The sequence below is a fragment of the Meles meles genome, chromosome 12, assembly GCF_922984935.1.
Source record: "Meles meles chromosome 12, mMelMel3.1 paternal haplotype, whole genome shotgun sequence".
NCBI lineage: Eukaryota > Metazoa > Chordata > Mammalia > Carnivora > Mustelidae > Meles > Meles meles.
Genome location: NC_060077.1, coordinates 13,641,250 through 13,669,052, shown reverse-complemented (window position 1 = coordinate 13,669,052; position 27,803 = coordinate 13,641,250). Strand labels below are relative to the sequence as shown.

Sequence of the window (27,803 nt, the reverse complement as noted above, 5' to 3'; positions counted from 1 at the left end):
ACTGACTCAGGAGCTGCAGGGACCCGGAGGCTCGGCGGCAGGCCTATGACGGTTTGGAGCACATAGACCAGGGTACAGTCCGGGCACACAGGCAGGGGTGTGGGCGCAGCAGGGCCGTGGGAAGCAGCGGTGGCTCTTTACCCTCACCCAACAGCAAGGCAAGACGAGCGCATGGCAGGCCAGGAGAGCTGGCAGGAAGGGAGAGGCTAAAGGTCTCAGAAAATCTTTACTGAACTTAAGAGCCCTATTCATAGAGGGAAGGAACGGAATCCAAAACACAGGGGGAAGACGGTGCTTTGAGATAAATGAGAATGTCATCTTGTCAAAAATCAAAGAGAAAGATGAAAGAACGGACGCCGAGGAAGGGGTCCAGAAACCAACACACTGAAATGAGCTGTCAGGATGGCAGAATCCCCGCCCGCACGTCCTGAGGCCTAGGCTCGTCTCGACCGACAGTCCCTCCTCTCTCTATAGAGGCCTTGCGGAAATACAGTTCACACCGCACACAGTTCACACCTTTAAAGTGTATGACTCCGTGGTTTTCAGTGTATTCACAGATCTCACCACCACCATTTTAGAGCATGTTCATGACCCAAAAAGAACCCCGAATCCATTAGCAAGCCCTCCCTCACCTCCCTCCCCCAAGCCCTCTCTCCCTTTTGGTGGTAAACAAGGTTGCTAGATCCCTGGACAGCTCCCAGTGGAAACACTTACAGCCGTTGCCATGTACTGGGAGTCATGGGAGAAGCTGATATGAGTCACACTGGTTCTGGAATATCTGAAAGGCTCTGGGATTTGGTTTTCTAAGGACATTGCATCAAGAATGTAAACTGTCCCTTCAGTGAAGCCAGCTCCAAGAAGGGCTCCTGAAATCACAAGCCAGAGAACAATGCTGGAAAAGGGACTTCATTCCTTCAAAAAACACCAACTCCAGGCCAGGCCATGCTCTAGGAGCTCAGACAGCAATGAACGTGACAGACCAGGATCCCGGCAGGAGAGATAAATGGGAAAGCATGAGGCTCTGGGGTGAGCGCTCGGACACTAACTAGGCACCGAGAGCCGCAGGGTCCAGGACAAGGCGTCTCATCTAGCCTGCTGGGGGGAGCGTGGCCAAAGTAAACTTCCTGGAAGCTGTCACAGCCAAGGGCACAGCCATCTGGGTCTGTTTTTGACTTGGAGCCCCAGATAGGGCAATATAATGAAACTACCTTCAGGATTGTAGGTTAGACTCTGGACGCCAAGCCCCTTCTCAAAGACCCTGCTGAAAAGGTACTTTTTCTTCTCATAATCCCACACTTTGATCATCCCACAGAAACTGCCAATGGCGATGAGGGGTTGGTACGGGTGGCAGGAGATGGCACAAATGGCATCCTTGGGCTCCACGAATAACTTCTCGAGTTTGGTCCCATCTGTCGTTAAGTGGTACACGGTCGCATCCGACGTTCCAATGATAAGATTCCTGTTTGCCAAGGAGGGAACCGACAGTATCAGTGTTTGCGGCGAATGGGGCACGGAGGCTATTCTGCTTCTAATTGCACATGAAACGCCTCTGTCGTCTGCAATTTAGTGACATTATTAACCCAGCGTCTCCAAAAATATACTACCAATACCCAACAGCCTCCATTTGCAAGTGAAAAAGCCCACATTTCTACATGTAAATGGAGTCATTAAGTATGCAGATGGACAGTCAGTTGTACAATTAGCTAATCTGCACATGCAAATATTCATTTGTGTATGCAAATATGGAGTTTGGTGCACACATACAGATGTGCCTGCAAATGCTGCAAGGGTAATTAAGCAGACTCGCTGATAATTCAGTCTTGAAATGTTATGGCTATTAATTATCAAATGCCTTTAACCGCAGCGCTAGGACAAACTCAGCTTTGGGAGACGATACCAAGCTCCAGCAAAGGCCTCCAAACACAACAGAGACTGCAGCTCAGGGATAAAAGCCCTTTCCAGTTTCCAGTCGCTAAAGATCCTTAATACGAAAATAATGCTTCATTTTAAAAAATGACTGAACGGTGATTCTAATCGGCTGCGGAGATCCACCTGCAAGCCCCGAGAAGGACCGAAGAGGAAATCCCACTCTGTCTCGTGTCCCGGGAACAAGGTGGACATTCCACCGCATTCCAACCGACAGAGAGGGCAGCAATCATTTCTTGGCCATTCAAAGGACTAGATTCATTAACAACCTACCTTATAATAAAAAGGTCACCTTTTAGAGTGCAGTCTGGAGGATACTTTGATTTTTCGGTGGGGGGAGCTGCTGGGGTCTTGGAAAACGACAGGCTCCTTATGGAGCTCAGTTTGAAGTTGCTGTACCAGTTAACAATGGACAGGGTCTGATCGTAGAACTTAATGTTACCTCTAATATCACCTGTGACGATATAGCTGAAATGGAGAAAAACATCTGTTTGGGAACTAACAGTAGTAAGTACCACCTACTGAACAGCTAATTTTGTGTCCGGCTCTGGACTTGCGGTATTGTAAAAATTTCCCTTTAATACTGTCCTACGAGGGACGCCTGGGTGGCTCAGTGGGTTAAAGCCTCTGCCTTGAGCTCGGGTCATGATCCCGGGGTCCTGGGATCGAGCCCCGCATCAGGCTCTCTGCTAGGCAGGGAGCCTGCTTCCTCCTCACTCTCTGCCTGCTTCTCTGTCTACTTGTGATCTCTGTCTGTCAAATAAATAAATAAAATTAAAAAAAAAAATACGGTCCTACGAGGCTGATTTTACTGTTGTTCCGCTTTACATCTGGGAAGACTAAGGCTCAGAGAAGTTGAGAAATTTGCTCAAGGCCCAGGGTTGCCAGATTTAGCAAATAAAAAATACAGGATGCCCAGTGAAATTTGAATTTCAGTGAAGCAAGCAGTAATCTTTCAGCAGAAGTATGTCCCAAATACCGCTGGGGACCGACTTACACACAGCAGCCCCATCAGGCCCCATGGCTAGACTGCGCGGGGATCCAGGTGTACCCAACGCAAAGCACACGCTCTCGCTCCCTCTCCCCACTCTCCCACATCAGCCACGTGCAGTGGCAGTGGGCGGTGACTGACATTCTCTGCCACGAGACCACGGAGGACATCAGAGTCAGTCCACCAGCTCTCTGAAATCACACAGCTTGGCAAAAGCACACGAGCCTCTTTACAGGAGGGAACTGCTGTCAGAGCCATGTAAAACCCTGTCCAGTCGTCACAGCCAAAGGCAGTGTCGCATGACAAAATGGCTTTTATTTCCAGTCCTCAGATCCATCCCTAATGGGCTTTTTTTTTTTTAAGAGTTTCTGGCATAAGTCTAATCATGGTGGGGGGAGGGCAGGATGGGGGATGAATTTCCTCTTATAGATGCAAAGTGATTAAATGCAGTTTCTGATTAATAAGCGAGGCAGGTGGGCAGAGTAATTGGCGAGAACATCTTTCACTGCCCTCTGCTGGAAAGAAATGGCAAAACAGGCCAAATGTTTTCAAGATCCTTGGTGGGCTCCCTGGTCCTGGCTGGGTTTTATTTACCTTGGAGAGAGGGGAACCCAGGCCTGGTCTTCACTGGGCCCTAGGCCCCCAACTAATTAAAGGCTGATTCACCAACAGCTGCAATTCTACTACTGTCTTTTCCGCACCCCTGAGTGAGGACAATTTGCATTTCTCTTTGTAAAGACATGCCAGGACCTCACCGCTCTCTGTATTAAAAGAAATGAAGAGGAAAGCATGGCTTTTGGAAAGCAGATGGCACAGTGACTCCAACCACATGTGTGTGGTCCCTGTCATGAGGCAGAGTCCTCTGTCCCTGTCAGGAACTTCTCAAGCATACTGATAACGACTATTTCATTTAGAGCTCCCCTGTGCCCAACAAGGTACTAGAGTTTTACGTGGCTTATCTCACAAAAATTCTCATAAAATCACTCTGAGGGAGAGTGTTGTCATGCCCATTTTGCAGGTGGAAAAATGGAGGCTCAGCCAAGTTAAGTCCCTTGCCCCAAGTTGTTCAGCAAGGAAGGGATATGTCTGGAATGTGAACCCCTTTCTGTCTGACACTAAGGCTTTTAATGACCCTCTCTGAGCCCCCATAGCCTCTCCAGTCAGCGAACTTTATAAAGTCCTGTTGTATTTCACCTTTTCATAATGGGTAAGTGTTATTTTGTAATCAGAAAAAATATGGGGCTCCTGGGTGGCTCAGTGGGTTAAAGCCTCTGCCTTCGGCTCAGGTCGTGATCCCAGGGTCCTGGGATCGAGCCCCACATTTGGGCTCTCTGCTCAGCGGGGAGCCTGCTTCCCTCTCTCTCTTTCTGCCTGCCTCTCTGCCTACTTGTGATCTCTGTGTCAAATAAATAAATAAACTCTTTTTAAAAAAAAAGAAAAAACAATATAGCTATTTGTGTTATTTTCTTAAAATTAAAGTACATAATATTTAGGGTGGAAATGACTCTAATTAGTGTGGAAGGAAAAAGAACAGTTTTTGTTTCACCAACACAAAGGGATTTTTAAAAAGTAATACATGGCCATGATTTTTAAAGAAAAGCAAACCAATTAGTACAAACAAGATCATAAGAAGAGGTGAAGCCTCCCCCACCCTTGATCCCGCTTCTCTGTTCTTTTCCTCTGAGACACCAAACATTCCCAGTTAATAAGGAATTTCCCCAGAAATATTCTCTGCATATACAAAATACGTGTATACATCCAAAAGGGTTTTAATATACTTTGGTAATCACTGATAGCTGCTTTTTAATTAAGTTAATTACCGATCAACTGTAGTGAGCACAGTGATGCCCTCTTTCTGCAAATGAACCAGTTTACAAGGTTTGATTTGAGGGAAGCCCGCAGAGGCAGAGGCAGACGACGGTGGGCGGTGGATGTCCCAGACAACCAGCTTCCCTTCCATTGTTGCAGAAAGTATTTGTGTTAAATTCAAATGAAAGACTGACTGGCTAAATTTTCCCACGAGCTTGTTGAAGGTCTGCATGTCAGAAGACAGATTATAAGTTACGTTGGTATAAATATAAAACAAAGCATTTGTCAATATGGCCTATTTTCTAATACTACATTGATTTACAGTAGGAAAAAGATAAAATTAGAAAAACCAATCACTAAGAAATCTCTCCCCCGTGGATTGCCATGGTGCAGGCCGTTCTGAACCTCTGAAGGTTTGCTAGGAGCAAGTGAAGGGCTGTGTACGGGGTTCATTAAACTGTTTGCTTAAAGCAAATGAAAAAGTGTTTAACCACTTGTTTATACCTGTTCAACTTCTCTTACCGAGGTTTCAGAGACTGATCAAAGAAATGAATGTCTGTCTTGTACAAAAGCATGTCCGGTTGTAAGATATGACAAAATAATTATCCCAGTCTTATAACTATAAACTTTTCCCATAAACTATTTTTCCATCAGTAGAAATTAAGTACTGTACACAGACATGCCTCTGACACCTCAAGAAATTTGTGCTACATAAAATAAGGCACGAGGGCCATCTTTCTTAGGCAATGTCTTGGAGACGAAGTGTGGAAAGAACCCAGAGCAGTGAGTGGAGCCCCGCAGTGAATGTTCAGTGAATGAATCAATCAAAGAAATGCCTTCTTTGGGGCGCCTGGGTGGCTCAGTGGGTTAAAGCCTCTACCTTCGGCTCAGGTCATGATCCCAGGGTCCTGGGATCGAGCCCCGCATCGGGCTCTCTGCTCCGCAGGGAGCCTGCTTCCTCCTCTCCCTCTCTCTGCCTGCCTCTCTGCCTACTTGTGGTCTCTGTCTGTCAAATAAATAAATAAAATCTTTTAAAAAAAAATGCCTTCTTTTGTCACGGGATACAGGAAGTTTGCTGCCCCCTTCTCTAATGACACGGAGAAGACCCTAGGGCTCACCTCTTCTGCCTAGAACACAGGAGGGTCAGGAAAACAATAACCGGTCAAGGGAGGGCATCAAGTTCTTCCTAAGAGCTGCTCTGCTTCCATACAAGGCATTTTCATGGCTTGTGGGTTCTGTATTTGCAAACTCACCTACTCACTAAAATTTATTTATAACCCATGGGGCACCTGGGTGGCTCAGTGGGTTAAGCCTCTGCCTTCAGCCCAGGTCATGATCTCAGGGTCCTGGGATTGAGCCCCGCATCGGGCTCTCTGCTTAGCAGGGCGCCTGCTTCCCCCAACCGCCGCCAGCCTCTCTGCTTACTTGTGATCTCTGTCTCTGTTAGATAAATAAATAAAATATTTTAAAAAATTTATTTATAACTCCAAAATCAACCTTTGTGGTCCTTTCATGATTGTTTGCAGACGTGTGCATATGCGGAGTGCGAAAAATTTGACTCCCTGTGCGCACGTCCCTAGCTGAGGTCCAGTGAGGACATGCTCTGCCTTCTTATTCCAGCTTTCAAACTGTAAACATGAGTCCTTTCCAGGGTCTGCTTAGTGCCACGTTGTTCGTTTTTGAGGTGATTTTTGTTGGTGAGGGCAGTATTTAAACTAACGCTGAACACGGTACTGAAAGGCAGTCTAGTGATGTGCCTTCCTGAGCACATACCTGAGTTAGATAACCGTCATTCAGGCATGCGTTCCAGAGCTGCTGGCTGTGAGCGCTAACGCATCAACATTATATATTAAATCCGGTGTCTTCAAACGAAAACACAGTAAGACAAGGTTATGTATCTATCTGTTGGGGAAACTGTTACGACCTGAGGCTGGCAGGAACCTAATCCTGTACTTCTCTTAGGAGCGATGATTTTGTATTCGCTGAGGTCTGCGGAGACTTTGTGAAACGTAACTGCCACGCATAATGAGAACTGACTTTATTGTTTGATAACTTTGATTTATGAAAAAGAGGTTTGGACAGAATCATCTCTCTTTGTGTTCATCTATCTCAACTTTTTTTTTTTTTTTTTGGCATGCCCTCTTAAAAATAAATTGCTATAAATCGTACTAAGAGGGAAGAAAGGAAGCAGAAGAAACAACATAAGGTGCTCACTGAGGGCAGATTACATGGGTGTCAAATGCAGAAGTTGTGGCAGGAGATGGGACCCGAGGTCTACCTCAGATGTGACATGGCTCCAGGTGAGCCAGCAGGCAAGATAACCTGTTTTGTTCAACACCTGCCGCACCACCTTTCTACTGGCTCTGAAACGTCTAAATACCCAAGATCGTGTTTTATTATTCTGAAAACCGGGAAACCTAAAAACAAGCCACTCACGTTCAACTATTTCTTATATCACTCCGAAATAACTTTTCATTCTTTGTCCTATGTACACATACATTGGTAAAGCCATCACTTTTTTGGATATTTTCTCAGGGTAGTCAAATTTCTTTTCCATAATATTTTATTTTGAATAATGGCTCCATTATTTTCAGCTGACAATTCAATATGGTAAAGGACCCAAGTAAAAAATGTCAAATCATTTCCCCACGGTGTAATATCAAGACATGCAAAGAGTAGCCCAGAGTGACTAAGCTTACACATATTTACTCTCCACAACATCTGACATATAAAAATGCAGGAAGCAGACTCACTTTTTCTGTTAAACGTGGGGCACTGTGAGCAAGTAGATCTCCCTCTTCATACTGAGGGGTACAGAAAAAATAATCACTACTACAAAAGGACCTGGTTTCTAAAAGAAAGAACTACTATAACCACAAAATCAAAAGAAATGCATCTAAACAGGGTCAGGGTTTTGCAACCTCTATAGATAAGAGAACCTGCTGCCTCAAGGAACATCTGAAAACATCCTGAAAGAAAAGCAAATACGTCAAAAAAAAAAAAAAAATGCCACAAACGACTGTGACTTTAAATGGTAGTATATGCTACGTTTATATGGCATTAAAGCTACAATAAGTACCAGAAGAAACAACTAGCACTGAAAACTGGTGGTTTAATCAGTGTTTTTGTTTTGCATTTTTAATTGAGGTAAAATTCACATAACATAACATTAACCATTAATCATTTTGTTATTTTTTAAAGATTTTACGCTTTAAATGTTTTAAAAATTTAAATTAAATTGATCATAAAGATTTTATTTTGAGGGGTGCCTGGGTGGCTCAGTGGGTTAAGCCTCTGCCTTTGGCTCAGGTCACAATCCCAGAGTCCAGGGATCGAGCCCCACATCGGGCTCCCTGCTAAGCAGGGAACCTGCTTCCCCCTCTGCCTCTTGTGACTGCTTCTGATCTCTGTCAAATAAATAAATTAAATCTTATAAAGAAAGAAAGAAAGATTTTATTTGAAGTAATCTCTACACCAAACAACTCTAAGATTAAGAGCTATGTGCTCCACTGACTGAGCCGGCCAGGCATTCCAACCATTAGTCATTTTAAAGTGTACAATTCGGGGACATCCAGTACACTAACAATGCTGGGCACCATCCCCTCCATCTGGTTCAGGACATTTTCATCACCCCAAAAGGAAGCCCCCTCTCCATTAAGCCATCAGGCATGCCCCTCCCCCAGCACCAACCACCACCATTCTGCACTTGTCTTAATGGATGCTCCTCTTCCGGACATTTCACATCAATGGAATCATAGAGCACATGGTTTGTTGTGTCTGGCTTCTTCCCTTTACCATGATGTGTACGCGGTTCATTCATGTTGTAGGGGGTCTCAGTGCCTCGTTCCTTTTTATGGCCGAATCATAGCCCGTTGTACGGATGGACCACATTTTGTTCATGCATTCACTAGCTGATGGACATGTGGTTTGCTTCTACCCTTTGGTCACTGACAATCATACAACTGCTATGAACGCTTGTATGTTTGTATTTGTCTGAGTGCCTTTTTAAATTCTTTTGGATTTAGGAATTGCTGGGTCATGTGGTAATTTTATGTTTAACTTTGATGTTTTTTTTAATCTCACGATTCTGCCCTATGTCAGTATATACATTGCTGATCTGTTTGCTAATTCCTTTCTAAAAGGGGGTAAAAACCAAGGTCTTGAAAAACCCTGTATTTTCTAAACCTGCTAAATACATTCAAATAAATGTTTGCCTCATTACTTTAAAAAATTAAATGAAATTTAAATTATCTGCTTCTGATTTAATACACTAGTTTCCAATGAGACTAAAGTAAATGCTATAATTAAATCAAAACATTTTAATACATATTTATTGCTTCCTAAGTAGATACTGTACTGTTACATTACCAAAACATCTGTACTCAGGGAATGAACACATATTTGTCCCTATATTTAAGACAAATCAAAATATTTCTACTTACCCACAAATAATATATTGCTTGTGTTTTACTGTTGCTCACCAGTTCTTTATTATTTGTTGGATTAAAAGTAAGATAGTTCTGAAATATAAAGTACGGAAATATATTACATTACAATAAATTTTCTGTTTCTCTCTGGCTAAGTTAAATGTTAAAAATAAATAATATTTATATTATAATAAATAGCTGAGTAGGAATATAAAACAAAAGACAACAGCATTTTGCAAGCAATAGGAATAAAATTTAAACACTGAGTGTTAAAATTAATGGTCTCAAATGTGTTCCCTTTCTTATTTAGTCTTATTTATTATAATTCATCGGAACAAGCAAAAGTAGCATAATATTCACTAATAACCTTTACTCTGTGTCCTTTTGGACAAAAACTGCTGCATACACATTTCTAAATTTGACAAGGCCACAAGGTAACTTGGAATGAATGCCAAATACTGGAAAGAGTTTCTGATTCCTGCCAACAGGTGAATAGCCTGGACTGCCTGGCTCCCTTCCCAAATATCAACCCTGCGGTAACTATGCAAGTGAGGAAACCACGAAGTGTAGAAGCTAAACAACAGCCACACCACCACGGAGCTCCCCGGGGAGACTGAGGCGCGTGTCCTGTGAGGGTATGTATGTGGGAGGGGGTGGCTGCAGCCTGAGGTGAAGGGATGCAGGGGCAACCCTGGGAGACAGCTTCTAGAAACACGACTTAAGTTCCATTCCTGCCACCTCCACACCATTGCCTACTCCTTGCCTGCTCCAGGAATGTGAAGGACCAGTGCCAATGTTTGAGAAGTAATTTCAGGACAGCTCAATGGCCTCAGTGGGAGTGGGGAGGTTGGGGGGGGGTGGGCAGAACAGTTGGAAGCAAATGCATGGACAAGTCCTCACAAAGGCTCGAAATCAGCCTCAAATCACTGCAATCTGTGATTTGATTAATCAGTTAATCTCGTTAACTTTGCCAGATGCCAGCAAGAAGCAAAAGTGAGTCTTCCTTGGAGGAAGGTACCATCCTGAGCCTCAAATTATTCCTAGACTTTTTAAAGCATGACACTGGGCATCTAATGAAACATAACCAGGTGAATGGAAGAGACATTTCCAAATGACTGACAACCGAGGGGGAAGCAATCATCAGCAAGAGACCCCAGGAGATGCAGGCATAGCACCGACACATGCAGACTTGACAATAACTGTGGTCACGATGTGCCAGAGAGTAGGGAGCACAATGCATAATCTCAGCAGTAACTCTATTTTTAAAAAGAATCAAACGGAAATTCTAGATCTGAAAAAAAAAAGATTCAAAAAATCTCAAAAGAGGATTTAGCAGAAAATTAAATGTAGCCAAAGAAATAATTAGTCAGTACGATGGGAAGATAAAATAGAGCAGGAAATATCCAGACTGAAGGATAAAGACACAAAAGAACAGACAATATAGACAATAAGAGATGTATAGGACAAGATGGGTCCAATGTCTGTATAATTGGAGTACCAAAAGGAGAGGAAAGGAAAAAAGGTGATAAAAGTGATCTTTAAAGAAGCAGTGGCAGAGAATTTTGCAAAACTGAAGAAAGATATGATATTCCAAGTTCAAAGAACCCCAGAAGATATGTTTTGGGTTTTTCTTTTTTTTTTTAGATTTTAATTTTTATTTATTTATCCTTTTTTGTGAGTAATCTCTATGCCCAACATGGGGCTCAAACTTATAAGCCAAGATCAAGAGTCATACGCTCCACTGACTGACCCAACCAGGCACCCAGTTTTGGATTTTTTTTTAAAAAATCAACAACAGGGGCACCTGGGTGGCTCAGTGGATTAAGCCGCTGCCTTCGGCTCAAGTCATGATCTCAGGGTCCTGGGATCGAGCCCCACGTCGGGCTCTCTGCTCCGCAGGGAGCCTGCTTCCTCCTCTCTCTCTGCCTGCCTCTCTGCCTACTTGTGAACTCTCTCTGTCAAATAAATAAAATAAAATCTTTAAAAAAAAATCAACAACGCATCCATATACATACAGACACATCATTAAAAACTGCTAACAATCAGCAGAAAACCTTAAAAGCAGCCAGAATGGGGCAGGAGGGGAAAGACATACATAACTTTCAGAAGAGGGAGCAATAAAATTGATAGTTGACTTCTCAATGGAAGTGGTGTTAAGTCTGAAGGCAACAATATCACGGTACGTGGGTGGCTCAGTGGGTTAAGCCTCTGCCTTTAGATCAGGTCATGATCTCAGGGTCCTGGGATCGAGCCCTACATCAGGCTCTCTGCTCAGCAGGGAGCCTGCTTCCCTCTCTCTCTGCCTGCTTCTCTGCCTACTTGTGATCTCTCTTTCTCTCTCTGTCAAATAAATAAATAAAATCTTAAAAAAAAAAGACAATAATATCTTTAAAGTATGGAAATAAGTACCACCCTACAGCCCTATAGTTAAGGTGTTGGGGCCGGACAGGAAGGGAAACTCTTCAAGATGGCAGATACCCCAAAATGGCCGAGGTTCCCATCATCACCTCCTCTTGGGATGCCAATGGATCAATGACCTGCTGACAGCTTGACGCAGGCCCCTACACCTCTCCTTTTGGACTTCCCCAACTGAACCCAATACCCCTCAAACCCCAGAAAAGGAAGTAACTCTGACTGGTCGGATTACAATCCTTCCTTTGCATATGAGCCGACCAATAGGAAATAGTTCTGCTTTTCAACTTTATGTAAACCCCTGCCACCTTGTCTTGCACGCGACTTCCCCGACTCACTGCCCTCTTTTGAGTCGTGGAACCTCGCCCGAGGGTGCCCACAATAAAGATCTGTTCTCGGACCCTCGCTTGTTTTGGCGGTCTCATTTCCATTTAGTTACCGAGAAACCTGACATAAGGCAGATAGGGCAAATCAGAAACAAAGATAATTACCAAGAGAAACGGAAGCATATCTCTACAAAGACTTGTGCATGAAAGTTCATGCACCTTCGTTTTCAACAGCCACAAACAGGAAACAGGGCTAACGTCTTTTAACAGGTGAATCAGCAAATTGTGACATATTCATTCGATGACTACTCAGCATTCACATGTGAAAGGACACAAAGAGGAATAAAGAAGAATAAACTACTTTGCATACATAGATGAATCTCAAAAATTAAATTGAATAAAAGAAGCCAGAGCCCTCCACAAAAAGAGTCCATTTCTGTAAAATTCCAGGGCATACAAACTAACAGACATTAATAAACAGGAGGGTAGGTGCTGGCAGGTGGGTGGAGGGGGAGTTTAGGGTTATCCCCATCACAAAGGGAAGTCGCTGAAAGACTTTAAGCAAGAGAGTGATAGGATCTGTCCGGCTCATTTAAGAACTGTCGCTCTGGTTGCTGCAGGAAGGCGGGAAGGACCAGGACAAGAGTGAACACGGCTCAGCTGGAAGGATGTTGGAAGGATGCAGGGAGTTGTGGTGGCAGTGGAAATGGAGAGGGGAGGAAGGATTTCGGGTGTATCTTGGGAATGCACAGGACTTAAAAGTCATGGGAATGGATGAGAACACCTAGGAAGAAGGTGTCGCCGTAAGAGGAGCTCCCACAACTCAACCCTGAGGACGGCCAGCATTAGAAGACATGCAGTGAAAGAGGACAAGCCCAAGAGGAGCCCAGGGAAGGTGTCTTCAACGCCCACTGGGAACGGTGCTAGTGAGGATGTAATAGTGCTCGCGTGACTTGGAAATGCCAGTGACTGTGATAAGCACAGATTTGGTAGAGCCGTGGGTAGGTGGAAGACAGACCAGAAGAACCAAAATGTTCATTGCCAGTAGGATAGAGAAATGAGCTATATTATACTCAGACAAGAGGAGACCAGATAGGCATGAAAATTAGTGAATTATAGCTCAGTATTCAAAACGGATGAATATCGGAAACAAAGCAGACAAAATGAAGCAATTATGATTCCAGACATGCACCAAACAAAACAGGTAAAACAAAATAGCATAGTACTGAGGGAGGGGCGCCTGGCTGGCTCAGCCAGCAGAGCCGGCAGCTCCTGATCTCAGGGTCCTGAGTTCCAGCCCCACGCTGGCTGCGGAGCCTATTTTAAAAAAAATTGGGTGGGGGGGACCCGGGTGTCTCAGTTGGTTAAGCATCCGACTTTTGATTTTGACTCAGGTCAGAATCTCAGGGTCCTGACATCGAGCTCGGCATCAGGCTCTGCACTCAGCATGGAGTCTGCTTGAAAGTCTCTCTCTCCCTCTCCATCTGCCCCTCCCTGCTCACATTCTATCTCTCTCTCTCTCTCTCACTCGCTCAGAAAAAAAAAAAAAAGGAAAGTACTGAGAGATACTTGCTAGACAAAAGTATATAGGAAAGCAAAGGAATGTGTAACACAAAATCTGGGACACTAGTTAACCCTAATTGATTTGGGGATGGCATTGGGGAAGGAGGACAAAGGGACTTCCAGGGTTTGGGTGATGTTCTTTCTTGATCGGGCAGTAAACACACAGGCACCTTTTGTTTTGTGCCTTTAAATGTACACATTTTGCATGTATGCCTCCTTTAGCAATGAAAATATAAAGAGGTCAAATATTTTGTGCACCAAAGAGTACATGAGAAATGATGATGTCAGAAAGCAGGCACAGACAGCACCTCGGAGACATGTTACTGTGAAGAAGTGCAGGGAGCCAGAGCCGGAAGGAGACGGGCCATCAGTGGGTCCCCCAGAGACGGGGGAAACGAACGCATGTGTGTTTGCTTGGGGTATAGCCACCCAGTGGAGGGAGGGCTGATTGCTGCAGGAGAGGGCCTCAAGCACCCGAGAGGAGTGGCATCTCGGGCACTGGCCACTCTTACACGCAGAGGGGCAGGAGGCGGTGGTGAGCCTGAAGCAGGTTGTAGGCTGGGAATGAGAACAGGCCAGGGTTTGTAACCGATGGCCCCCATTCTCTCAACGCAAAATCAGAGAGGTCATCAGCCAAGAGGAGGAGGAAGGGCCGGGGAGGGATGAAGAGAAGGTGTGAGATGGTTCTCTCGAGAAATGAAACAGCCAGCCTACTAGAAAGCTGGGCCGTGCTGAGCGCTCGCTCACCCTTTGTCACTCAAGACCAAACTGAAGGGCTCGGTCCAGCTGGGCGGGCAGGAGCACAGAGCAGGCTGATGGCACAGTCCTTCCAGACTTGGGGCCCTGCAGCGCTGTCCATGGCACATTCCGCTGTGACCAAGATGTTGGCTCATCTGTTCTGTCAAACGTGGCAGCCACTGGCCACAGGTGGCTGGGGAGTACTTGAGATGTAGTGACGCCGAGGAAATGAATCTGTAGTTTTATCTCACTCTAACTGACTTAAATACAAGCAGCCGCATGTATTCAGCAAAGTTTCATGGCACAGAATCCCACAAAAATCAGTTGCATTTCTATAGACTAGCAATGAAAAGCCACGAAGAAAATTAAGAACACCGATCCACTTAAGACGGCATAAAAAGACCTAGGAATAAACGTTTGGTGGAGAGTTTGTTCACTGCAAACCGCACTGCTGAAGGAAACTCGAGAAGACGTAAGTGAATGGAAAGACAGCCTGTGCCCGTCGATTGTTTTGTTTCTTGTTTTTGTTTTTTTTTTAAAGATTTTATTTATTTATTTGACAGACAGAGATCACAAGTAGGCAGAGAGGCAGGCAGAGAGAGAGGAAGAAGCAGCCTCCCCACCGAGCAGAGAGCCTGATGCAGGCCTCGATCCCAGGACCCTGGGATCATGACCTGAGCCAAAGGCAGAGGCTTTAACCCACGGAGCCACCTAGGTGCCGCTGTGCCCATGGATTGTTAAGAGGACAACTGCCCAAAGCAATCCACGGATTCAATGCAAGCTCTAAAAAGTCCCAGAGCAGTTTCTTGCAGCAACAAAAAAACTCGCTATGGCTGGTAGCTACTGTATCAGCTCAGCTTACAAAAGCTGTGAGGAAATTTTTTGCGGAGACCTAGAGGGACGGTGGGGTCCAGAAGGAGCGAGATGGACATGAAGCTGCAGCATGACGTGTGCCCGGCTGAGCCCAGTCACCCAGGCCCTCTGACTGGGTTCTGGGTCCTGCACCCAGGTGACCACTTTGCACAGTGTCTGGTGCATCATAGGGACCGAGCAGGCGTGTGATGAGCAAAGGGTACAAGGACAAGTAAGACCACACAGAACGGAAGAGTAGACTTGGTGGGTGTCCTTGGCAAGTCGCTTCAAGCACACCGAGACTAATAATTTCTGGGTCTCGGGAGCAGTTAAAGAGTGTGGGTCTAGAACAGGAAAGGTCACTGGCCTGTGACTTCAGACAAATTACCTAGTACTTAACAGTAGCCGTCCACTGAGTTACTAAAGAACTCCTTCCCAGCACGTTTGCATGGACTGCGGGAGATGCTTGCTCTAACAAACTTAGCAGAACCTGGCACATAATACATGCTCAAGAAAATATCGCGCACTATCATCAAGATTAAAATGAGATCAAGGACACGGCAGTGTTTTTTTACAAGCGCTAGTGTACATAACCGAACGCCAGCAAAACCAAAAGTAGGTTTGGACCTGGGCTCGGTGTGACTGTAGACACAGCTTTGCACACTCAAACTGAGCTCACCTGAACACCATACTCTTTGAGGAGGTTGAGGGTACACACTGGCGTTTCCACGGCTAAGGTCCACCTCCAGATGCAAACTTCCTGTGAGTGACAGCAGATGGAGGAGAATGAGAAGGTTCCTGAAAGCTGCCGACGAACCCGACACCTCTCGTGGTAGCTGTGTAACTGTGGCTTGGGAACATGGCACCGTGAGCTGAACCCCAGGGAGAGAACCCGCAGCGAGGGGCCATGGGGTCTGGTCATTCCCTGACAGCATCACAGATGCCATGTGGCCGGAGCAGAGCTGCTCACCGGGACACACCCAACAGGCCGGCCAGCCTGCTAAGGCCGCCTCCAAGCGCCCCGTACCTGGATTTCAGCATCGGAGATGGTAGCCAGGTATTTGGCATCCCGGGTGATGGCTATGGCCTCGATGCCGTTGCCTTCTGGGCAGCTGTCAAATATTGTGTGCACAGGAATGCTGCAAAACAGGACCGGGGAACACCCCTTTGCAGAGGTCTGCCTTGCTCCCCGGAGGGACTTGCTTCAAAAGCTAAGGAGGAACCAAATGTGGTCCGTCCATACAACGGACTGCGATGCAGCTGTACAAAGGAATGAAGCGCGGACCCCTGCTGTATCAGGGGTGGACCCCAAAACCATCACGTCAAGTAGAGAGACCTGACACAAAGACCACACGTTGCTCGAGCTCACTGACATGAAGAGTCCAGAATTAGAAAATCCACAGGGACGGACCAGCAGGTCAGTGGCTGTCAGGGGGAATGGGAGGGATGAATGATGGCTTTGGGTTTTCCTTTTGGGGTTTTGGAACTAGGAGCACCCGGTGGGCTCAGCTGGTGGAGCATGCGACTCCTGACCTCGGGGTTGTGGGTTCGAGCCCCACATTGGACATAGAGATGACTTTAAAACAGCAGCTGGAATTAGATACATGCGTCGATGGCACAACATTGTAAACACGTTCAATGTCACTGAATTCCACGATTCGCAACGGCAAATTTTACCTTATGTGAATTTTACCTCAATTTAAAAAATAATGAAACTAACTCAGCAGTATGCAAACATGCTGTTTGTTCTCTTCATGAAGTCAACTGTTACCCACTATTGAGCACTGATTCTGTGCCAGGCACGAAGGATGGAAATATGAAAAAAAAGATGCCGAGGACAATACCCAGCTCTCAGGAAAACGAGCGCTCTCCCACCTAAGTGGGAATGAAAACAAGCACAGGCTTTCTAGATAGCATCTTAGCTGCACCTGACAAAATTTTAAATGCATGCACCCTAGGACTCAACAATTCCTCTTTTACAGCTTTTTTCCCAGAAAAATAATAGCGAAAGTAAACAGGGATAAATATAAAATCATGTTCATCGTGGCACTGCTTTAATGGCAAAAGAATCTCGAAACACAAATATCCACGGATGTGGGAACTGTTTAAAAAAATTATGGCATGACCATATAATGAAAAACTAGGCTACTTGCAAAAAGAATGGGGCAGGGGCGCCTGGGTGGCTCAGTTGGTTAAGCGGCTGCCTCCAGCTCAGGTCCTGGGATTGAGTCCTGCATCAGGCTCCCTGCTCAGTGGAGAGCATGCTTCTCTCTCTCCCTCTGCCTACTACTCTGCCTACCTATGCTCTCTCTCTTTGCCAAATAAATAAATAAAATCTTAAAAAAAAAAAAGAAAGAACGAGGCAATGTGGGAAGGTGACCAAAATTTTGAGAAAAAAGCAAATTGCTGAACAGTGTAGGTAGCTTCATCGTGCATGAGGGAGAGAGAGTGCACACATTTCTGTGCACAGAAGAGCCTAGAGGAACAGATTCTAAACTAAACAAGGATGACTCTGGTGACGTGTCTGGGCGACGAAGGACTCACTTTTTTTCCCCCTCCTTCACTACTATACTGTATCACTGGCAAGACTGTAGAACCCTAAGAAGCAGGAAAAACCTTGTCACATGCAGAATTAAATGAGATATTTCAATGTCTAAGCGGGCCAGAGAAACACAACAGAAGCAAAGATGTGGGTGATGTGAGTGAGGCTGAGTGGTAGGACGTCCTAATTCAGGACCGTGGGCTGGTGGTTCCCCATTGTTTTTCATTACACAGCCCTTGGTACAGGAAATATCAGCAGGCCTCCTAGGTCCCTCCAGTGCCCCAAATGGCTGGAACCAAGTCTGTGCCCCAGCTGAGGACCTGGCTGGTTCTCTGTCACCAGAGAGGACTTCATCCCCCTGGGAAGTAGCCCCCAAAATCATTTGAGAGAAGGCAGCCCTACCTAATATTGCTGTGAATGACACAGTGAGGTCCTTAGTGGGGAAAAGCATCTTATCCCTGTGGCTTTCCAGAATGAAACAGAGAGCCAGTGACGTCAGCTGGGCCTGTTCTGTAAACACATTGGTGGGAAGAGAATCTGTTTATTTTTCTTAGGAATGGGTGATGCTTAAGAGAATTTAACATATCAGAGCCTCTGATGGATTAAATTTGTGATTCTAATTCAAAACCCGTGGTTGATTCAGACCTGTGATTTTACATTCAAATCACACTGGTTTATAAACAATATTAGAATACTTATGAGAACTTAAGATTTGCCATAGTTACGTCTAATTTATTAGATTCACAAGAATTCCTTAAGTATGGGTGAAGGGTAAAAAAAAAAAAAAAAAAAAAAAAAAGTATGGGTGAAGGGTTTATTTTTTAATCAGACTACTAAAGAACTTAGAGATAAAACCAAATATATTCAATTTCTAAGTGCAGTTTAAAAATGTTTAAAAGGAATTAATAATCAAATTTGTGAGTGGGGCCAAACATTAATCAAAACCCCCTTAAAGGCAACTGTAAAAATATGCTAGATTTATAAAAGGAGTAAGATTTATAAGTTGAATAAAGAGCTTAAGGAAGAACTATGGTTCTTAGTTTATAACTTTAATAAAGTGAATATTAATTCTTAAACCAAGTAATCTTTTCTGGGTCCCAAAGTCATCATTTACTATATCATAAAACTCGTATTGACATATTGAATTGTTAACCACAGATGCACTTTACTTTGCAATTAAAAAGAAAAAAAATTACTGCCAGAGTCACCCCTAGTCTAGTCGGGGAGACAGCTTTATAAGCAAGAGAAAATCGAAGAGGGGCACCTGGGTGGCTCAGTCAGTTAAGCTTTCAGCTCAGGTCATGATCCCAGCGTCCTGGGATGGAGCCCCGCATCAGGCTCCCTGCTCGGCGGGGAGTCTGCTTCCCCCTCTCTCTTTCTGCCTGCCTCTCTGCCTACCTGTGATCTCTACTTTGTCAGACAAATAAATAAAATCTTAAAAAAAAGAAAAGAAAAAAGCAAAGAATAAAGCATTTTTAGGGGGCCAGCCGCGCCTGGGGAAGGGGAGCTATGGGCAAGAGTTTCAGAGAGGAGACACCCGTGAGGGGCCCACCCTTCCTGCCTGTGGACTCCGTCACGGGAGTAACGTCGTGTAAGTCGGATATCCCACTACTTGCAGCTGGAAGCGTGTGACAGCCACAGGTGACAGCCAGCCATGCAGAGGGGGAATTCCACTTTCTGGAGGACGAGTTCCTGCGACTAGGATGCAAGATGCGTTTTGTCCTCTAACTCAGGCTGGGTCGGCAAGAGGCAGCCTCTGAAGGGTGTTCAGCAGGGGAGTATCACAAACAGATTTTGCCTTTGGGAAAACATCACACTCAAAATGTTGTGGAGAAGAACCACGCAGGGGTACCTGGGTGGCTCAGTGGGTTGAGCCTCTGCCTTTGACTCAGGTCATGATCCCAGGGTCCTGGGATTGAGCCCCACATTGGGCTCTCTGCTCGGCGGGGGGCCTGCTTCCCCCTCTCTCTCTGCCTGCCTCTCTGCCTACTTGTGGTCTCTGTCAAACAAATAAATAAATAAAATCTTTAAAAAAAAAAAAAGAACCATGTGATGCTACATGCTGATGTCCGTGTATCTGTATTTAAGACCACAGCAAATGTTCTGGAAGGAAACACACCAAATTGACTACCTCCAGGAAGAGGATGAAGATTGGAGATGGTGGCCAGAGGAGATGTTAGCTTTCAATTAAAAGATTATTAAAAACCAAAAAAAAAGAAAGAAAAGATTATTAAAAACCAACAGACGAGTAGATAAGCAGAACCGATATATCCATGTGATAGAATCTTGAAAACAAAGGAAGCACTGACTCGTGCTACAGGACGGGAGCACTCCAAAAACATTAAGCTGAGAGAAAAACCAGACATAAAAAGCCACATACGATTCACAGACATAAAATGATGACAGGCAAACTTATAGAGACAGAAAGTTGATGAGGGCCCGAGAGGAGGGAGAATGGGGAGCTCACTGTCACAGAGTTTCTCTTTGGGGTGATGAAAACGTTCCGGAAATAGTGCCGATGGCCGCACAACATTGTGAATGTAATTAATGCCACCAAATTAGAAGTTTAAAAATCATATTTTGGGGGGCTTGGGTGGCTCAGTGGGTTAAAGCCTCTGCCTCTGGCTCAGGTCATGATCCCAGGGTCCTGGAATCGAGCCCCGCATCGGGCTCTCTGCTCAGCGGGGAGCCTGCTTCCATTCCTCTCTCTCTGTCTGCGTCTCTGCCTACTTGTGATCTCTGTCTGTCAAATAAATAAATAAAATCTTTAAATTAAAAAAAAAATCAGGGGCGCCTGGGTGGCTCAGTGGGTTAAAGCCTCTCCTTTGACTCAGATCATGATCCCAGGGATCATGATCCTGGGATCGAGCCCCATATCGGGTGCTGCACTCAGCAAGGAGTATGCTTGACGATTCTCCCTCCCTCTTCTTCCGCCCATCCCCCACTCATACTCTCTTGCTCTTAAATAAATAATAACTAAATCTTTTCCAAAAATTGTGGAGATGGTCAATTTTATGTCATGTGTATTCTAAGTCACCATCCTAGAGGTTGGGCTGCAGAGTGAAGCTGCAGAGGAGGAGGCTGGCCAGGTGGGGATGGGTGGGTAGGGGCAGCAGAGGTGGGTTTAGAAGGCCTCTGGGAGGAGATACAACAGGGCTTGGGGATATCCATGGGATATCCAGGTGGAATGTTTTCCAGCAGCTTCCTCATCCATGAGAAGAGGAATTCTGAGGTGGTCATGGAGATGAAGATGGTGTGGTTTCAACCCCAGGTCTGCTCCCTCCCAGCTGGAGAACAGGACCAACTGCAGCCTCACCATCTTGGGCCAGAGGAAGCAGAGTCTCAGAAGGTGGATGAAAACCAAGGGGACGTGTTATCAGAGAAACCAAGGAAATAAAGAGTGTCAAATGCCACTGAGACGTCTCATAAGATGAGGACCAGGATTAAGTAACAGGGCCCTAGGAGGTCACCAGTCACCTGGGGGACCTGTATCTTAGGACATCCAACCTAACTTTCCAGAACACCCAAGAGCATGAAACACAACTTCTTCCTAATCGTCCCCAACTGGACTCATCCACCCCCCCCATGTCACCACCCCCCACAACCCAACCAGGGCCTTACAATCTTATCAATTAATCTAGCACGGCACTCTGCCTCTAGGACCAGGAATGAAGAAAGAAAACACACACGAACATCCGTCATGGGCCATGTGCTGGGCGCTACTGGTCTTTACGACAGTCCTGTAAGGTAAGTGCAGTGTGTTGAGGCCCCCCACCCAGAGCCTCAGGATGTGAGCATTATATGGGAATAGGGTCCTTGCAGAGTGTTATCTCAGATGAGGATGGGTTAGGATGGATCCTAAAACCAATGACTACTGAACTCATAGACGAGCAGACACAAAGAGAGGCAGAGACTAGAGTGATTGGTCTACCAGCCAAGGAACACAGGCCTGCCAGCCACCACCAGCAGCTGGGAGAGAGGCCTGGAGCAGGTTCTCCCTCAGCCCCAGAAGCAACCACCCCTTTCGGCACCCTCATTTCAGACTTCCAGCCTCGTGAACTGTGAGGGAATAACTTTCTGTTGTTTTAAGTCCCTCTGTGCATGGTAAGTTCTTAGAGCAGCCCAAGGAAACTAAAACAGTGGGTATGATCAGCCTCTTTTTTTATAGATGGGGAAAATCACTTCACTTTTCTGGGTTAGCGTCAACCTCCCTCATCTACTCTGGGACACCGCCAAACCAAGTTTCTGGGCCTAAAGAGCCAAGAATTGTAACTGGGGAAATTCACGAAGGTAATGTCACTCGACCGGGCCTCAGGGCAACAGGATGGCCAGCCTCCCCAGGCCGTGCTCACCGCATCCCATCGCTGGCTTCTGCACGCCCAGACCAGCATTTCTCATTTGTTGCAGATGCACTACACTGAGTAGGAAAAACATGCCTGTGCCACACCTACCCTGTGAAGGAGTCCCATATGATTATCAGGCAGTCGGGCCCTTTGTCGGCCGTGGCAATCCACCGCCTGTCTTCACTGATGCAGAGGCAGGAGATCACGTTAGCATGGCCCTGCAGAAATGCAGAGAAAATGCTCTGAAACATTCAGGACGGCCGGAGAGGCTGGGGCCCCACACAGAGAACTGAGCTCTCCTTCCAGGTTTATCGGGCTGAAAATTCCACTCCTATGGCCTTTCCCTGGCATTTCTCCATAGCCAGTGGTTTTCCAATTTTCTCTCCCTCAAAACTGCTGAAGGGTAAGCCACACTCCCCACAAGGACAGAGGATCTCTACAGATCTAGGCATGTGCCCAACTCTGAACCCAGGTGGGGAATAAATGTTGGGGTTCTGCCCCACCTCCAGCCTCCCTGAAGCCCTGCTGGCCTCATCTCCTTTAAACAGCATCCACTCAAGCCTCTGAGCAGATCTAGAGCAAAAGCCCCTTTGCTGGTCTCTCTGCTTTCGTTTCCACCCCCCACAATCCTTTTCCAGTAACTCAGGAATCTTCTGGAAACAAACAAGATGCTAGTGCTCCCTACCAGGAAATAACACGTTTCCTCCCTCCTTCCTCTCCCCTTGCTCACTCTGTGTCAGTCATACCAACCAGCCTTCTTTCAGGGCCCCATGGGCAGGCCTGCAAACCTGGAGCTCCTTGGGTCTGGACTGCTCCTCCCCAAACTGCCCCTGGTTGGTTCATTCTCCTCAGTCAGATCTCGGCACAAAGGGCACGTTTGCCAGCCCACCCAACTGGAGGGCCATCTCGCACTCCTGATCTCTCTCCTGCAGCAGCCCACATTTCCTTCGGAGTACTTGTTGCAATTCATAATTGTGTATTTATGAGACTATAAGCTCCATGGATGGGGGGAACTAGATCTGTTTTGTTCATGACTACAGACCATGAATCTGAAACGAAGAGGTTCTGATAAATACCTATGGAATGAATGAATGAATGGATGGATGGATGAATGGTCAAGGCCACTCCCAGCCACCTGACTCTGCAGGAGGCCAGACACCTGCCTGGGACCCCTATTTCTCAGCCCCTCTACCTGCCACTCCTTCCTTGCTCTGCAGACACAAACTACCCCTCTCCCTCTGCCCTCAGCACTGTGCTCAGTTCTGCACATTCAATGAAGCTCCAAGAAGGGCTGTTTGCTGGGCTTGTGTGCGTCTCTGGACATCTAGATGCAAATTTTGCACCCACATGTCATGGATCCCTGAATACCGGCCAGGCTTTTGGGAACCCCTCTGTGATGTTTTTGACCTAGGCATTGACTTAAGGAAGGTTCTTATTGAAATATATGTCCAGGGGCTCCTGGGTGGCTCAGTCAATTAAGCATCAGCCTTTGGCTAAGGCTTTGATCTCAGGGTCCTGGGATCGAGCCCCAAGTCAGGCTCCCTGCTGAACAGGGCAGTCTGTTTCTCCCTCATGCTCCCTCTCGCTTGCTCTCTCAAATACAAAAATAAAATCTTAAAAAGCAACAACGAAAACTTGTATACCTGAAGATGGTGCTGAGTATTCCTGAAGACATCGTAGATGACCGCGGTGTGAGCACAGACGTACAGAAGAACTCGCTGGTTTTCATCTCGAAGGTAGTAAACAGGAAGAGAACTGTTCCATCCGAAAGACCAAGTCATGGTCTGGAAGACAAAGGCAAGACCAGCAAGGCACTGAGTGCGCTGAGCCCGGAACAGTGATGCCAGGCACCCCCGGCGCAGACTCTGGAGGGGAAGGATTTCACGTCATCAGTCCAAAGTGAGGGGGATCACTTCAAGAACATCCTCAACCGCATGCTAGGGCGCGGAGGACCCTCAAATCCACGATGCTGAGTGAAAGGGGCCGCACACAGTGCAGGGTCAGTCCGATCCATAGAGACGGAAAGGAGCCCAGTGGCTGCCGGGGGCCTGGGGAAGGTGGGTGGGGAGTGACGGCTCCGGGATATGGATTTCTTTTGTGCGGGATGAAAATGTTCTGGAATTAGACAGTGGTGACAGCCGCACAACCTTGTAGACATGCTAAAAAGGAATCAATGGTGCGCTTTAAAAGGTCAATTTTATGAGGATGTGGAGAAACTGGAACCACTGGGCACTCTTGGTGGGACTGTGAAACGGTGCAGCTGCTGTGGAAAACCCCAGGGAGAGCTCTCAAAACTCTGAAAGCAGAATTAGCCTATCATGCGGCAATGACGCTTCTGGGTACCAAGCTCAAAGACCTGGAAGCGGGGTCCCAAAGAGACATTCACACGCCCATGTTCAGAGCAGCATACTTCACAGAAGCCAAAAGGTAAAAGGAACCCAAGTATCCGATGACGGATGAATGGATAAACAAAATGAGTGTTGTTCGGGCTTCCACAGGAAGGAGATCCGATGCTCTACAACATGGGTGGGCTTAGGGACATCACATAAGTGAAATCCACCAGTCACAAAAAGACAAATACGGTAGGATTCCGCGGACATGGTCCCAAGAGGAATCAGATCCATAGAAACAGAAAGTAGAATGGCGGTTGCCAGGGGCAGGGCTGGGGAATAGGAAGTTGTTCAATGGGTAGAGAGCTTCCGTTTTGCGAGATGAGTTCCAGGCGTCGGTTGCACCACAGTGTGAATGTACCTACTACGACACTGTACACTTCAAAATGGCTAAGATGGTAAATTTTAGGGGCACCTGGGTGGCACAGTTGCATCAGCAAATGACTCTTGGCTTTAGCTCAGGTTGTGATCTCAGGGCTGTGGGATTCAGCCCAACATGGGATTCCATGAATAGTCCACTTAAGACTCCCCTCGGCCTGGGATACCTGGGTGGCTCAGTGGGTTAAAACCTCTGCCTTCGGGAGGCGAACCATAAGAGACTATGGACTCTGAAAAACAACCTGAGGGTTTTGAAGGGTCAGGGGTGGGAGGTTGGGGGAACAGGTGGTGGGTAATAGGGAGGGCACGTATTGCATGGAGCACTGGGTGTTGTGCAAACAATGAATACTGTTACGCTGAAAAAATAAATAAATTTAAAAAAAATAAAAAAAAAAACTCTGCCTTCAGCTCTGGTCATGATCCCAGGGTTCTGGGATCAAGCCCCGCATCAGGCTCTCTGCTCAGCGGGGAGCCTGCTTCCTCCTTTCTCTCTCTCTGCCTGCCTGTGATCTCTCTCTGTCAAATAAATGAATTAAAAAAAAAAAAAGACTCTTCTCTGCCCTTCCCCACCCACCCCTTTCAAATAAATAAATAAATATTTAAAAGAAAGATGAGGGGCGCCTGGGTGGCTCAGTGGGTTAAAGCCTCTGCCTTCGGCTCTGGTCATGATCTCAGGGTCCTGGGATCGAGCCCCGCATCAGGCTCTCTGCTCAGCAGGGAGCTTGCTTCCCCCTCTCTCTACCTGCCTCTTTCCTTACTTGTGATCTCTCTCTGTCAAATAAATAAATAAAATCTTTTTTAAAAAGGAAAAAAAAAAAACCAATACAGGAACGGGAACAGAAAGGAGGTGTGTCCTCAAGGAGCTAAACAAATTTGCAGAGGGAGGTGGTCTAGAAGAGTTGAGTTCTGCAGTGAGCCCAAGGCTAACAGGGGACCCAAACCCCCGGCACGCAGGCCACTTGCTCTCATTAGCGATATCACCAGATGTCGTGCTAGCCGGCTAAACAAGCCAAAAGCCTTCACGGGCTCCAAAACTTTTTCTATCTTTCAGACTGGGCAAGCCCCAGTTTTGACCTTGAACTCCACTGCTCAAAGGAAACCCAGTCTACAGAAAGGAGGCTGTCCGTTGTCTGCATCGCCCACAAGGCGTCTGTCGTCATCCTGGTCATCATTGCCATCCCTGCAGCCACCACCACGATCATCATCTAGATGTGAACACCCGTCCAGTGCTCACTATGTGTCAGGAACGACATTGAACACTTTACATGCCTTCGATCACTTACGAATCTTCCAAAGGCGGAATCTGCAGGGAAAGGGGGAGGTGAATCCTAGGAAGCCATTTTCAGTAGCAGAGGGAGGAAGAAGGGAAAAACTCTTCCCCTCTTCCTTCTCTTGGTAAATGGTAATATTTGTGCGGCAAAGGCAGATGCCTGTGGACCTCCCGGTGCCTTTCTCAGTGGCTTTCACTTTTTCCATACCTTTCGCTTTCTGGTCCATCTCCGAACGTGCAGTTTTAGGAGCCCGGAATGGTTTTAGGAGCTTGTAAAGAGGTATCAAGCCAGCTAAGGCAGAAGAGGCGAGGAGAGGAGGGAAAAGGGAAAGGAATGGTGGAGCAGGAGGAGGAAGTGAGAGAGAAGGGGAAGGGGAGGACAGATTCACGTTGAGTCTCCCACAAGAAACAGCACCCTATGCAACAGACAAACCCCGTTCGGAATTTCCTGCCTGGGAAGCAACACTGTGGGACCCAGATGTCAGGCCCAGACACAGCGCTCCTGTCACACATGTCCCGCCAGAGCGCTGAACTTTAAAACATACGAGTCTATTATTACTTCGAAAAGGATATTTCTGGTGGCATTTTTTCCCCATATGCATAAAATTTCCTTATTTCACAATGCTTTTAAAGCACTAGAGGAAATTAAAAAGCACGTTACACTCACTTACCAAAGGATACACGTTGGCACGGTCATCCTTTCGAAACAGTACGTCCTCGCTGGTAGACACCAGTGATTTCTCCGGCATCTCTGCTCTGGACTGGAATTCTTCCTCTTGTCGCTCACTTAAGTCTGATGATCTTTTTTCCTCTCTCCTTTCCCATCCCAGTTCATCCTGGGGCATCTGGTCGATTTTCTCCCCAAGCTCGCTTGAGGGCTGTGTTTCGGGGAAAATAATCTCTGATTCCTTGGAACCGGTTTGATCCAAATCCATAAACTTTAGTTTTGAGCTCAAGTCTCTTAAAGGATCATTTGTTTCCAAATGCTCTGATTCTAATGCATCCTTTGACTCGCTAAGGGTTCTCTTAAAAAAGAAATAAAAGGGGCACCTGGGTGGCTCAGTGGGTTAAGCCTCTGCCTTCGGCTCAGGTCATGATCTCAGGGTCCTGGGATCGAGTCCTGCATCGGGCTCTCTGCTCAGCAGCGAGCCTGCTTCCCTCTCTCTCTCTCTGCCTGCCTCTCTGTCTACTTGTGATCTCTCTCTGTCAAATAAATAAATAAAATCTTTAAAAAAAAAGAAATAAAAGAAGATTTTGATTCCAAATACAGTGCCAAGCTGCTTGGTTCCCTCCTTTACTTTCCTTTCTGTTCCTACTCAGCCAGCCTTAATGTTCGCCTCACACTGGAACTATTAACTGTTTCAAAAAGGTGCCTGGGGGGCAACTGGGGGGCTCAGTTGGTTAAGTGTTTGCCTTTGGCTCAGGTCATGATCCTGGGGTCTAGGATGGAGCCCCACTTTGGGCTGCCTCCTCAGTGGGGCGTCCGCTTCTCCCTCTCCTGCTCTCCCCCTGCTTTGCCCTCTCTCACTCTGTCAAATAAATAAGTCAAATCTTAAAATAATAATAATAGTTTTAAAAAATTAAAAGGAGCCTGGGACATTTTGTACTTAACTAACACGAATCATGTGTGTGCCAGGTTTATTCTTGGCCTACGAGCAGAACCGCACAGCAAAACCATTCTTCTAAGTGGCACTGGTCATCTCCAAGGATGGGCGAGTCACAGTCACTTCTCCTGGGACCACAGCTGAGTTCTCCTTCAGGGGGACAGCCTACAATACTATGATCTCACTGACTCTGTTCTAAGACAAGTGCATTCCAACTAACCCCTAGGAACTC

At 46.3% G+C, this 27,803-nt stretch overlaps 1 protein-coding gene across 2 annotated transcripts in view; it reads right to left on the bottom strand.

The window, feature by feature from the left end:
* The window catches only part of CFAP251 (cilia and flagella associated protein 251), a 65,133-nt gene that overhangs the window by 36,817 nt on the left and 513 nt on the right, over positions 1 to 27,803 (bottom strand). The window contains exons 2-12 of one of the 2 annotated variants that reach the window (XM_046025304.1): positions 26,639 to 26,875; positions 23,573 to 23,713; positions 22,038 to 22,147; positions 16,072 to 16,183; positions 15,724 to 15,804; positions 9,169 to 9,246; positions 7,480 to 7,530; positions 4,738 to 4,952; positions 2,200 to 2,394; positions 1,209 to 1,459; positions 715 to 866 (exon numbers count right to left, since the gene is read on the bottom strand). In XM_046025304.1, coding sequence (XP_045881260.1) covers positions 715 to 866; positions 1,209 to 1,459; positions 2,200 to 2,394; positions 4,738 to 4,952; positions 7,480 to 7,530; positions 9,169 to 9,246; positions 15,724 to 15,804; positions 16,072 to 16,183; positions 22,038 to 22,147; positions 23,573 to 23,713; positions 26,639 to 26,875 — 1,623 coding nt within the window. The remainder of the gene's footprint in view (positions 1 to 714; positions 867 to 1,208; positions 1,460 to 2,199; positions 2,395 to 4,737; positions 4,953 to 7,479; positions 7,531 to 9,168; positions 9,247 to 15,723; positions 15,805 to 16,071; positions 16,184 to 22,037; positions 22,148 to 23,572; positions 23,714 to 26,638; positions 26,876 to 27,803) is intronic. The other variant, XM_046025302.1, reaches the window with a different exon arrangement.